General features: G+C 49.9%; 2 protein-coding genes across 5 annotated transcripts in view; both read right to left on the bottom strand.

The window, feature by feature from the left end:
• The window catches only part of klf12b (Kruppel like factor 12b), a 30,980-nt gene extending 21,683 nt beyond the window's left edge, over positions 1-9,297 (bottom strand). The window contains exon 1 of the mRNA XM_056580347.1: positions 9,151-9,297. Within this exon, the coding sequence (XP_056436322.1) occupies positions 9,151-9,297 (147 nt within the window). The remainder of the gene's footprint in view (positions 1-9,150) is intronic.
• Positions 9,298-10,504: 1,207 nt separating this feature from the next.
• Positions 10,505-11,222, bottom strand: part of tbc1d4 (TBC1 domain family, member 4) — a 30,552-nt gene continuing 29,834 nt past the window's right edge. For all 4 annotated transcript variants that reach the window (XM_056579435.1, XM_056579437.1, XM_056579436.1 and 1 more), the window contains one exon: positions 10,505-10,751. In XM_056579435.1, coding sequence (XP_056435410.1) covers positions 10,521-10,751 — 231 coding nt within the window. In that variant the 3' untranslated portion in view covers positions 10,505-10,520. The remainder of the gene's footprint in view (positions 10,752-11,222) is intronic.

The following is an 11,222-nucleotide window of genomic DNA, read 5'->3' as shown; positions in this document are numbered from 1 at the left end:
TTGGAGGGGAGAAGGCACAAGAGGAGCCCAGTGTTACCCGCAAAGTACGGGGCAATCCTCTTAATATGACCTGCACGTTGATTTTTTATTTCCTGCAAAGAAGTATGTCACAGTGTGAAGAAAGAGGGAAGAAAAAAAGAAGAAAAAAACGTGGCACATCATGAGGCTGATCCATATGGCTCCGCTCCCGATTGAGCGGAGCTAACAAGCATGTAGTGAAGATCTCTGGTGCCCAAAGCCCCTCACCCGCTCTCCCCCCCATCTCACCCCCATCAGCCGGGAGTGAGGGAGATGTGACGCCCGCTCCCTCCCCCGCCGTCCGCGTTGGTATCGGGCGGGAGATTGCACCACGCTGGGTTCAACGGGAAGGAAAGACAAAAGGTTAATGACGCACGGTGGGAATTCAGCCGCGCTATGCGCTAAGTATCACATGACATCCCCGCGCCGGGGAGACCGTCGGGGAGGGTGCCGTGGTCGGAGGGGCGCGGAGAGAGAGAGAGAGAGAGAGAGAGAGAGAGAGAGAGAGAGAGAGAGAGAGAGAGAGAGAGAGAGAGAGAGAGAGAGAGAGAGCTGGAGGAAATAACAGGGAGATGAAGGAGACAAGAAGCAGAAGAAGAAGAAGAAGAAGAAAATTAAAGAGACGTTATAGTGGAAGTGGAGGGAAAAGGAGGCTGAAAAGTGCCTGATGAAATAGAGGAAATGGAGGAAAAAGGGGTCTGAAGATGGCGATGGATGACATATATGGACAGAATAGAGGAGGGACGACCACTAGTGACCACACAAGATAAACATGCTTTTGATGAATGGCTCTCTCGATGAATGGGGAGCTGACATCAGATTGTTCTGAATGAGCCGGCTTCATGTCCTTATTGTCACACATTGACCCAGACAGATCTTTACAAGGATGAGTTGACCCACTTTTTCACAAGGCATCCACACACACACACACACACATACTCACAGTCATATATTTTAGTGTGGCACCACTGTAATGGAATTCACTTACTCCTGTAGACAGAGTATCATTTTGGTTGGGATTTTAAATTTTAAATCTACATTTAAAACAATTGCACAATAAACAAAATGTGTACAGCCACGGACAGACATCCCCCCCCCCCCCCACACACACACACACACCATGGGCCATCACCCTACCCCAACTAGTTAGCAGGCATATTATACATACCGAATCATAACAACTATTGCATAATACATATATATGGAGAGAGAGAGAGAGAGAGAGAGAGAGAGAGAGAGAGAGAGAGAGAGAGAGAGAGAGAGAGAGAGAGAGAGACCCTGGAAGGGTTGACTTCCTCCTGTCTTTGTAACCTCGTCTCGAGTTTTTCCTCCACACCACCTCACCCCAATGGCTTGGTTCGGGTCTGTGGGAGGGTGTGTTTCCACGTGAAACTAACCTCTTCGATTCTGTCGTATGACTAACAGGCTACAGAGAAAAACCTGAGCTTAACGTTTCAATATTGTTACCAATATGTCAATTCTTGCTTGTTTCGGCAACTAGCAAAAGTTCAGTAGCTTTAACACGGTTCATTGCTCTATGAAGTAAGAAGCATGTTAAGATTTGGGATGTTACTGCGAGACTTGTGTGCGTGGAGACAAGCCCGAGGAATGGGGGGGAATTGGTCTTGGAGGGACAGTTACTTGGGGTGTGGTCCACTTTGTAAAGAACTGGACCAAGTTCCAGGAGGTTGGACAGTGAGCTGAAAAGATAGGCAGGAAGAGAGAGAGACAGAGAGAGAGAGAGAGAGAGAGAGAGAGAGAGAGAGAGAGAGAGAGAGAGAGAGAGAGAGAGAGAGAGGAGACAGACAGAGAGATAAAGATAAAGAGAGGGAGGAGAGAGAGAGGAGACAGAGAGAGAGATAAAGATAAAGAGAGGGAGGAGAGAGAGAGGAGACAGAGAGGAGACAGAGAGCAAGATAAGGTGGAAGAGGGAGAAGAGAGAGAGTGAGATAAAGCGAAAGAGTACGAGAAAGAGAGGGAGAAGAGCAAGAGCGAAATGAAGAGAAAGAGACGGAGGATAGAGACAGAGAGAGAGAGAGAGAGAGAGAGAGAGAGAGAGAGAGAGAGAAGGAGAGAGAAAGGAGAGCGAGATAAAGCTAAAGAGAGAGAAGGGAAAGCGTGAGAAAGCAAGAAAGCGAGGAGTGTGCGGTTAGGCTGGTACTGATGAAAGTGGTGCCCCCGGTACCCATTTTCACGTGAGTTCTCAGTAAACAGAGCCCCGTGTGTTGACCTGTGAACGTTAAAGGCAACGATTGAGCAGTCAAAAGAAAGAAATCAGAGAGATGGGAGAACTAGAGGAGTATCACCGAGTCCTTTTCCAATATATATATTTGGAATTTTCTAATGGAAAACGGAAACAAATGTGAAGTTTTAAATAAAGAGCTTATCTGTAAAGGAAGATCATTTTGTTGTGAACAGAAACACATTGAGGGGAGGGGAGGGAGGTGTGATTTATGATTTTTCTCTTTTGTTTGTTAAGTTTGTCCAGAGATGACGTCACACTGCGTCCTGACTCACACATAAGTCTGCCCTTCGCCTCGGCGTTGTTCGTGGGCGTGTGTGTGTATGAGCGTGCGCGTGTGTATGTGTGTGTGTATGCCCTTGTTGGTCATGGGAAAAGAATGCATGTACATCCCCCCTCTCGCGATTCCCCCTCAAACACACACATACACACACTAAAACCCCCCAAAACACACTCACACACATACTAACACCCCCCCCCCCCCCCCCCCCCCAACACACACACACACACACACACTACGCAAAGCATGATGTCAGATGTGTCTCACCTCGGTTTTTCTGACACACCCAAAGCCTCCCACTACAGTGATATCATTTCTCCTGGGGTCCTGAGGGTTTAACCCCCTGAACTCAGATAAAGTGAGCTCCCCGCAAACATGAACCGGGGAAAGAAAAAAGATGAATTAAAAAGCGGGGATATCGAGGACATTACAAAGGGCGTCTCCGCGGGGTCCTCAGATCCCAGCTTGTTATTTGCACTTTGGGGGCTGTGAGGGTCTCTCCTCCTCTCTGAGGAGGATGTCCTCCGCTGCCTCTACTTCGTGTGTGTGTGTGTGTGTGTGTGTGTGTGTGTGACTCACTCATCACTTGTCTGACTGGACCACCACCACCCATCCCCGTCCAACCCCTACAAACGCACGCACACACACAAGCGCGCGCACACACACACACACACACACACAATCACACACACACACACACCCCTCTGACTATCTCTATCGCTCGTTTTCTCTTCCCCTTTACCCCCTCTCGCTCGTGCGGCCGTGTTTGTATTAATCACTGGTGAGGTGATGTTGGGGGCAGGGCGAGGCAGGGACAATGGATAATGTGATTAAATTAGATGGGGGGGGGGGGGGGGGGGGGGGGAGTGGGGGGGCTCGCAGGCACGGTGTCTCTGCTGGGATCAGCGCAGTCACCTGGGATTGCACTCACATTTGTCAGGCGGTCGTCAGCTGCAGGAGACACGGCCTCAATGAGATCTCCTCTCTCGTTACTTTCGGTTTGGTGAGCATCTCTCGCCTTTTGCTTTTTTCTTACCATGTTGTTTTTCTTTCCACGTGTCACACCGTGTGTGTGTGTGTGTGTGTGTGTGTGTGTGTGTGTGTGTGTGTGTGTGTGTGTGTGTGTGTGTGTGTGTGTGTGTGTGTGTGTGTGTGTGTGTGTACCAGCTCTGCCCCAGATGTCTACTAGCTGCAGACCCCAGCCGCCGTGAGCTAGTGAGTGTGTGTGTGAGTGTGTACGTACATGAATGCGTGCGTGCACAGCGTTCAGACCTAGAAGGAATAGATGCAAAAGGAAGCTTAACTTAATGTAAACAGGCAGCCGGAAACAAACCCTCGACAAATAAGGAACCGGCAATTTGGTGCAGAACCTGGGAACCCGAATGCATGGAACTGAGGTGAACAGAATATCGAGACAAACATTTGACTAACAATGACGAGGAAAAACAGGAAGTGAATACGGTTGGGGCAGGATGGTCACAGTAGGTGGGTGTCGATCGGGTCTTTTGTATGTGCAAGCGTGTCTTGAGTGTCTCTTTCCATTTGCCGGGTGTGATTCTCCTGATTTTTGCCTTTGAGTGTGCGTGTGCGTGTGTGTGTGCGCGCGTGCGCGTGTGCGTGCGTGTGTGTCTGTGTGGAGATGCACCGTGTGTGTTTTCACAGATCTCACGGGGCTCTGCGGATGAATGCGACCAAGGATCAGGCAAAGCCGGGCCGAACCTTCTCAGATCGTGCGGGAGAGCCATCGGGCCTGGGGGATTATGGGTAGTTTCTGCAGGTCCGCCGCAAGGCCGCTGTTCCTTCTTTCCTAAGGGGGGGGGGGGGGGGAGGGGGAGCCGTTACAAGAGAAAGAAAAAAAGAAAAAGAAAAAAAAGGGAAAAGTGAAAAAAATATGATGAGGGATTAAACATGACAACCGTGTCATTAATCAGACGACTCTCCCGGCGCTGGCGGGGGTGCAGTGGCGGTACCTGGGCAGGCTCCGAGAAGGTGGAGAGAGAAAAAAGGGAGAAAAAACAAAGCGAACGGAAATGTGGACGAGTCATGGGAATAGGAAGAGCGCCCGGTGCTTTCTTATGTGTGCAGCAGGGCTCTGCGTTTCTTCTGCCGCTTCATTATTGTCCTATTCCCCCGTTCCATGTGTCGTTCCTGCTCGTCTCTCTGGCCGAACGCCACCACCACCACCCCCTCCGGCAGACACACACCGCTGACAGGTAGAGAGAGGGCGAGGGAGAGCGAGAGAGAGAGAGTGGGAGCAAAGCCACTCTGCAGGAAGCAAATCTGTCACTATGCTAACTAAAACATGTCATTGGAGGTATGGTGCGAATACGTGCACTAACATTCGTCTGTGCGCGCGTGTGTGTGTGTGTGTGTGCGTGCGTGAGTGTGTGTGTGCGTACGTGTGACTACATATTTGAGCCGAACCCAAGTCTGCTACTCTGAAGTTCATTTCACAAGCTGGGTTGGAAGAAAAGGACTGTTAAAAGGACTAGCGGTGGTACAACTGCATAAGTCGGGGAGGGCGGAGGAAGGAGATGGAGAGAGCTAGGCAGGGCCCGCTATGTGTTTAGGGCTGCGTGTGCGGATGTGCGTGCGTGCTCCTAGCTGTCTCTCAGGGGGGGGGCAGCCTCTCTCTGGATGAGGCCGAGTCCACCTGGGTCCCTCTACCACCCCTCCAGCTGTCTCCAAGCCTAACACCCCCCCCCCCCCCCCCCCCCCGAACTCCCAAATACGCATGCTTCCACCCATCCCCCCCTTCCTCTCACTACACCCCCATTTGCACTTCTGCCTCCCCACCCTCCTTCTCACTTTCTTTAACTTTCGAGAGAGAAATAAAGAATATATTTTTCTCTCTCTCTATCTTTCTCTGCTGGACAACAGACTGGATGCTGCATAGATGAGCTCATCTCGCTCTGATGATCCCGTCTCGCTCTGGCTGGAGTTCAGTTTGTTTGTGTGTGTGTATGGAGTGTGTGTGTGTGTGTGTGTGTATGGAGTGTGTATGTGTGTGTGAGTGTATGGAGTGTGTGTGTGTGTGTATTGAGTGTGTTTGTGTGTATGTGTGCGTGTGTGACTGTATGGAGTGTGTGTGTGTGTGTGTGTGTATGGAGTGTGTATGTGTGTGTGTGAGTGTATGGAGTGTGTGTGTGTGTGTGTATGGAGTGTGTGTGTTTGTGTGTATGTGTGCGTGTGTGCACGAGCATATGTGTGTTGTCTGTGTGCCTTGCTGTATTTCGGTCTGAAAGCACAGTATCGATTCAACATTTCTTTGGATGACCGTGCTGCAGAAACAAAAGCTATTCTCAAAAAGCTGGAATACATGGTTCTGACGACCGTACACTGGCGGGGTCCAACTGTTTTTTGTTTTTTTTCTCTTCTTTCATTGCAGACTCTGGTCTGCACCAGCGCCAGTGCAGCATGAATTCCCATATAAGGTAGGAGGACCCTTCTATTCTCACCACCACCACCACCACCACCACCCCACCCCACCCCACAGACATCAGCCAACCCCACCCCCACACTCCTCTCTTGTCCAAACCCAAGAATAAGCTCTGGTATCAGAACCCCCCCCCTCTGAACCCCACCCTTTGGGCTGACCCTGGCCTTAAAACACACAAACAACACAGACAGAAAAATACACAAAAATACATGCACACTCATACACACACACGCAGAAAAACACATACGCAATGCAGATGCGGCCAAACGTCCGCACGAGTTCATTTCCCTTTTTGTACTTTGAAACATTGACAGGCTTACGTTTTTACTACGATACACGTTTCGCTTACGTCGTCCATCACGTCCTGGATTTACACCCGTCTCCCAAACTAGACTATTACACTTGGACCCCTGACAAGAAACCCAGCCCACTGCCCAAATAGAGAGCTGGGGCCCGGCCCCTCCCTGATCCTTATGGGAACGAGAGGCGCAAGGAGGAGGGGACACACACACACACACACACACACACACACAGATAAGGAGCCTCTGTGGAGGAAATGTGGTTCTTGGCCAATCCCCAGCGGGGTCCCAGCATCCCTCGGTTGCCCCTGCTGCAGGATGTGTCCGCGTGTGGGAATACACCAGGAATGTGCCCCCCCCCCCCCCCACCCCCCCCCTTTTGTTTAGCGTGCGATAGGCCCTGGCGCGGTCGTGGCTCTTTGTGTTTGTGTCTTGTGTGTTCCCTCTTGGTGACGAGCTCCAGAACACCTCCCCGGCACTGCTGCTGCTGCCGCGACGGGGCTGTCCCCTGGGCCCAGCCCTCTTTGGGGGGGGGGGGGGGGGGACGTGGGACTCTGGTCTGCTGCACCGGAGGGCTCACCACCAGGTACTAGTGTGTGCTTGGTCGACAAAGCGAAAAACATGAAAAAGACGATATAAAGTGCTTCCAAAATGTGTCGGTCGATTCTCTCGCGCATTCACGCACGTATGCACACGCACGCACACACACACACACACACAGAAGGATATCAAGCACATCTTTGCACGCATCTTTTCTTTGTTACTTTACAAATGTACATTTGTCAAATCAAAAGGCGTTGTATTGATGGAGGGCTGTGCGCGATGAGCAGATCCACTTTTATATTTACATCTCGTCTCTTTTACAATCAACGCCAGGGATGCATTGTAAGTCCAGAGAGCGGATTCTTTATTTTTTTTTGGCACGACTTCCGAAAGACCGTACCTGCACTCCTGTCTGCCCCGAGGCGTTGAAAGAAAGTAAGAAAACTTCCAAAAAGGCCTTAAAAATAGAGCCTGTAAAAACTGACACGAACACGTTGGCCTATTGCACCGCTGTTGTTATTTCGCACAGAGAGCCAGGTTCGGCTCAGGGCTACATCCCACACCGCGCAGGACCCCGAGGACAAGAGACGGCCGAGAACGATGGAGGATAAGGACACGAGGAAGCTGAGAAAGACAACCAGACAGAGGTTTTTATTGAAGATATCATGACATGTCTCCCGGCTGGGTGCGGAGGCTTCAAGTTAAAGGGAGGGAAACGCGCAACGCGTTTGCCTTTTGAGCTACGTTTGTGTGGTTGATGATCAAACAAGAACACGGTGCTAATGCTGTTGATGCTTAAAGCACCAGGCGGTATAAAAGAAAAGAAAAAGAAATAAACGAGAAAAGAAAAACAGAGCAGAAATCATTAATTCACCATGTGGACACAATTGACATGCACTAGCAGAACTGGCGTTGCCAACGTGTTGCAGATTGTCAGACAGTGAATCATTAAGGCGTTCAGATTTTGGCACTCATCAGAAAATTAAATGTGTAATGCATAACATTGTTTATCAAAGATTATGTAAGCCACACTATGATCAGTCAACCACATCCAGTATTTACCCACAACACTGAAAAGCTATTTTTACGTGAGCATTAATAATGCTATTGTATGTGTCTGTTGAGGAGTCTATGCTACATTGTCTCTAAACAGCACACCTGATATACAATGTATCAAATAGCAATGTAAAGATCGTAATACATTGTAATACATTGTGAAATTGGTGACTTTTACTTCAGATAACTGAATAGACTGCCTCTTTGGTTCCAAGAGCTGATGTACTTGACAATGATTCATCCAATATTCAACGTTAAAAAGCCACCAGTGTAGAACAGGTTTCTACTGGTCATCCAATAGTTTTAAGAAAGAGAAGGCCTTGGAAATGATTAATTTGAAGTACATCCTGTACAACGAATAACCAGTCTTCACAAGTAATTACTGCAAGTTTTGTAAAATACAACAAAAAAACAAGAACGGTAACAAAATGTCAAATATGTTACAGTGCAACTTTTTGCCCGCTAACGAGACCTGACGCATTGCTCAGGGTCGTCTACTGGTCGTTTCAAAACATAAGTTGGTAAATTCTGCACATTCCTTTTTAAGCAAAGCAAATGAACAGCAGCCTTGTTAAGCAGGCCGTGTTGTATGGTAAAAAAAAAAAAGAATGCTCATAAACAAGCAGCATTTCATGTGAAATACAGCACTCTGGACAACCGTTTGCCATCAAGGGTAGGGAAACGCTGTTGGCCTTTCCTGCAATACTTATTTTTACACAGACACTGCATACGTGTTGTATAACGTAGCACTAAAGCCCAGGAGTGTCTTCTCCTTCAGTGAGAAACCTTAAGAGATGGTGAGTCAGACACAGCGGTGGGATGGAACTAAACAAAAGAACCAAGAGACAGTTTGAGAGGGAGAGAGAGAACTGAACCGTCTGTCCCTGAGGTCAGTCGGTTCGATGTCTGCCTCCCTCTGTGTGTGTGTGTGTGTGTGTGTGTGTGTGTGTGTGTGTGTGTGTGTGTGTGTGTGTGTGTGTGTGTGTGTGTGTGTGTGTGTGTGTGTGTGTGTGTGTGTGTGTGTGTGTGCGCGCGCGCGCGCGCGCGCGCGCGCGCGTGCGTGTGTGTATTTCCGTGCATGTGTGTGTATTTGCGCACACGCGTGTGTGTACTTGCGCACGTGTGTGTGTGTGTATTTGCGCGCGCGCGTGTGTGTGTGTGTGTGTTACCCATAAGGAGCATGGTGTAAGAACTAGTAGACTTTCTCTACTCGACAGACACTGGCAACCGTTTTGATGTCCTCCCTTCCTGTTTGTCTTCCATCTCTTCTCACCTCGCTGAAGGAGAGCTCAGCGTCTGCAGTCCAGGTGTTCGAGGGGAACGTCTCAGACAACGCGGGAGCGGGGGACACCCGTCCTCTCCCGATCCATGGCGAGATACGACCGCTAGAGTCGATCGGGCGAAGGAGCTCCTGGTGCATCACGAATAAAAAGTAAACACAGAGGAGGGAACAACGCGACGAATGCTGTCGATAATGAAACGTCTGCTGCCGCAAACATTTCTAATGAAAATAAAAAAATAAAAAAAAAGGACGAAACGAGTACAAGTACAAACGGGGTGTCCCGGACCACGTGAGTCACGGCCGGGGCGCGGTCGGTTCGCTCTTCTGCGGTGGAACCTCGTGGTCTCACACACGCCCTGAAGCCCCCCCTCTCCTGCTCCATGACTAGATCAGCTGGTCCAGGGCGGGGCAGAGTGTGGGGGTGGGGGGTGGGGGGGGTCATCACCACGGCGAAGACTCCACAACACGACCGGAGACCACTATCTGGTTCACTCACACAATCAGCGTCTTGACACATCCCTTTGTTTGTGTTTCCTCGTGAGTGGAAGCCCACCCCGACCTCCACCTCCTCCACCAATAGACACGGACCTCCACACAGGACCTAGATGCTGAGCTCCCCCCCGAAACACAACAACAAACTTTCCCACGATTGTATCCAGTGTCTTTTGTTTTTGGGATGGACATTACATTCGGATCGTTTTTCAAGTACAAACAACGGGGAAAAACAACAGTTGAACAAAGTTATGAAAGCAAAACGGAGGACGTCTTTTCATGACAACCTCCAAAGTCTCTGCATAAAAGTGAGTTCACCGACAGGTAGGGGTGAACTAACACTTGGTTGATTGTATACCCCACTAAATCATGCTTGCAGACGCCATACCCAAGCGTCAGACTTGGTCCACCACCTCTGACTAGCAGTGGTTGTTGTTACATTAAGGCAGTGCTTGATTAGACTCAGACCGGAGTCGTCTCTCCCCCTGAAGCACCCTGGCAAAGACCTTGAGCGGTTATTACTTTATTGCTGAGCTTCTAACTGGCAGTGAGAGAATGAGGACTGAAAAATGTACTTTGGTGCGCCATTAGGAAAAGTCTGGGGGCAGGAGACGGCTGTTTTGGCTCGTCTGAGGCCCCAGACATCGTATTGTGAAAACTCTCAGGCTCTTTATGTGGCCGCACAATGCAGCCCAGCCTTCAAACAATATATACAGTATTACTTTAGAAATGCCATTTGCTGTGTGTGCCGTCTACCTCATGCAGCGTCCTTGCGGGGCAGGGAGAGCGGGCGGGTGGGCGAACCCACATCCCCACACCCCCACCCCCACAACCCCCCCCCCCCCCCCCCCCCTGCTTGGGGTACCCAATCAGGGCTTCTTGGCCACGGGTTTGGCTTTTCCATTGGGGCCCATTTTGATCTGGGTCATCTCCACATCTGCCAAGGCGTCGGCAGGGAGACAGGAGCGCATGCGCTCGGCCGTCTTCTGGTACGACGTCCTCTCCTGCTCCAGGGAGCGAATGGAGTGCTTCATCTTGCTCTCCCGGGACAGGAAGCTCTCCACGTTCGTCTCCAGCGTCTGGATCTTCTGCCTCGCCGCCTGGAAGCACGGGAAACATTGAGGTTCACCGGAGAGGGAGGGAGAGGGAGAGACGGAGAGAGAGAGAGAGACCAACGAGAGTGAGCGAGCGACAGGGAGGGGGGGGGGGAAGAGAGAGAGAGGGAAGAGAGAGAGAGAGAGAGAGAGAGAGAGAGAGAGAGAGAGAGAGAGAGAGAGAGAGAGAGGGAGGGGAGAGAGAGAGAGAGAGAGAGAGAGAGAGAGAGAGAGAGAGAGAGAGAGAGAGAGAGAGAGAGAGAGAGAGAGAGAGTGTGTGTGTGTGAGATAACAGACCATCCAACCACCAACCATCTGGACTATCTCAGTAGTCAGTACTCAACACTATGCCCACTTCATCAACGCACGAAAGGTTCCGTTTGTTTTTTTAACTGAATAAATTCTTTGTCACTGGCAATATATATATATATATATACACATATAAATATAAATACATATATATATATAAATATATAT

Source organism: Gadus chalcogrammus, chromosome 20 (genome assembly GCF_026213295.1).
Source record: "Gadus chalcogrammus isolate NIFS_2021 chromosome 20, NIFS_Gcha_1.0, whole genome shotgun sequence".
NCBI classification, from domain to species: Eukaryota; Metazoa; Chordata; class Actinopteri; order Gadiformes; family Gadidae; genus Gadus; species Gadus chalcogrammus.
The sequence above is the reverse complement of the archived record's forward strand: the minus strand, read 5'-3'. Positions and strand labels throughout refer to the sequence as shown.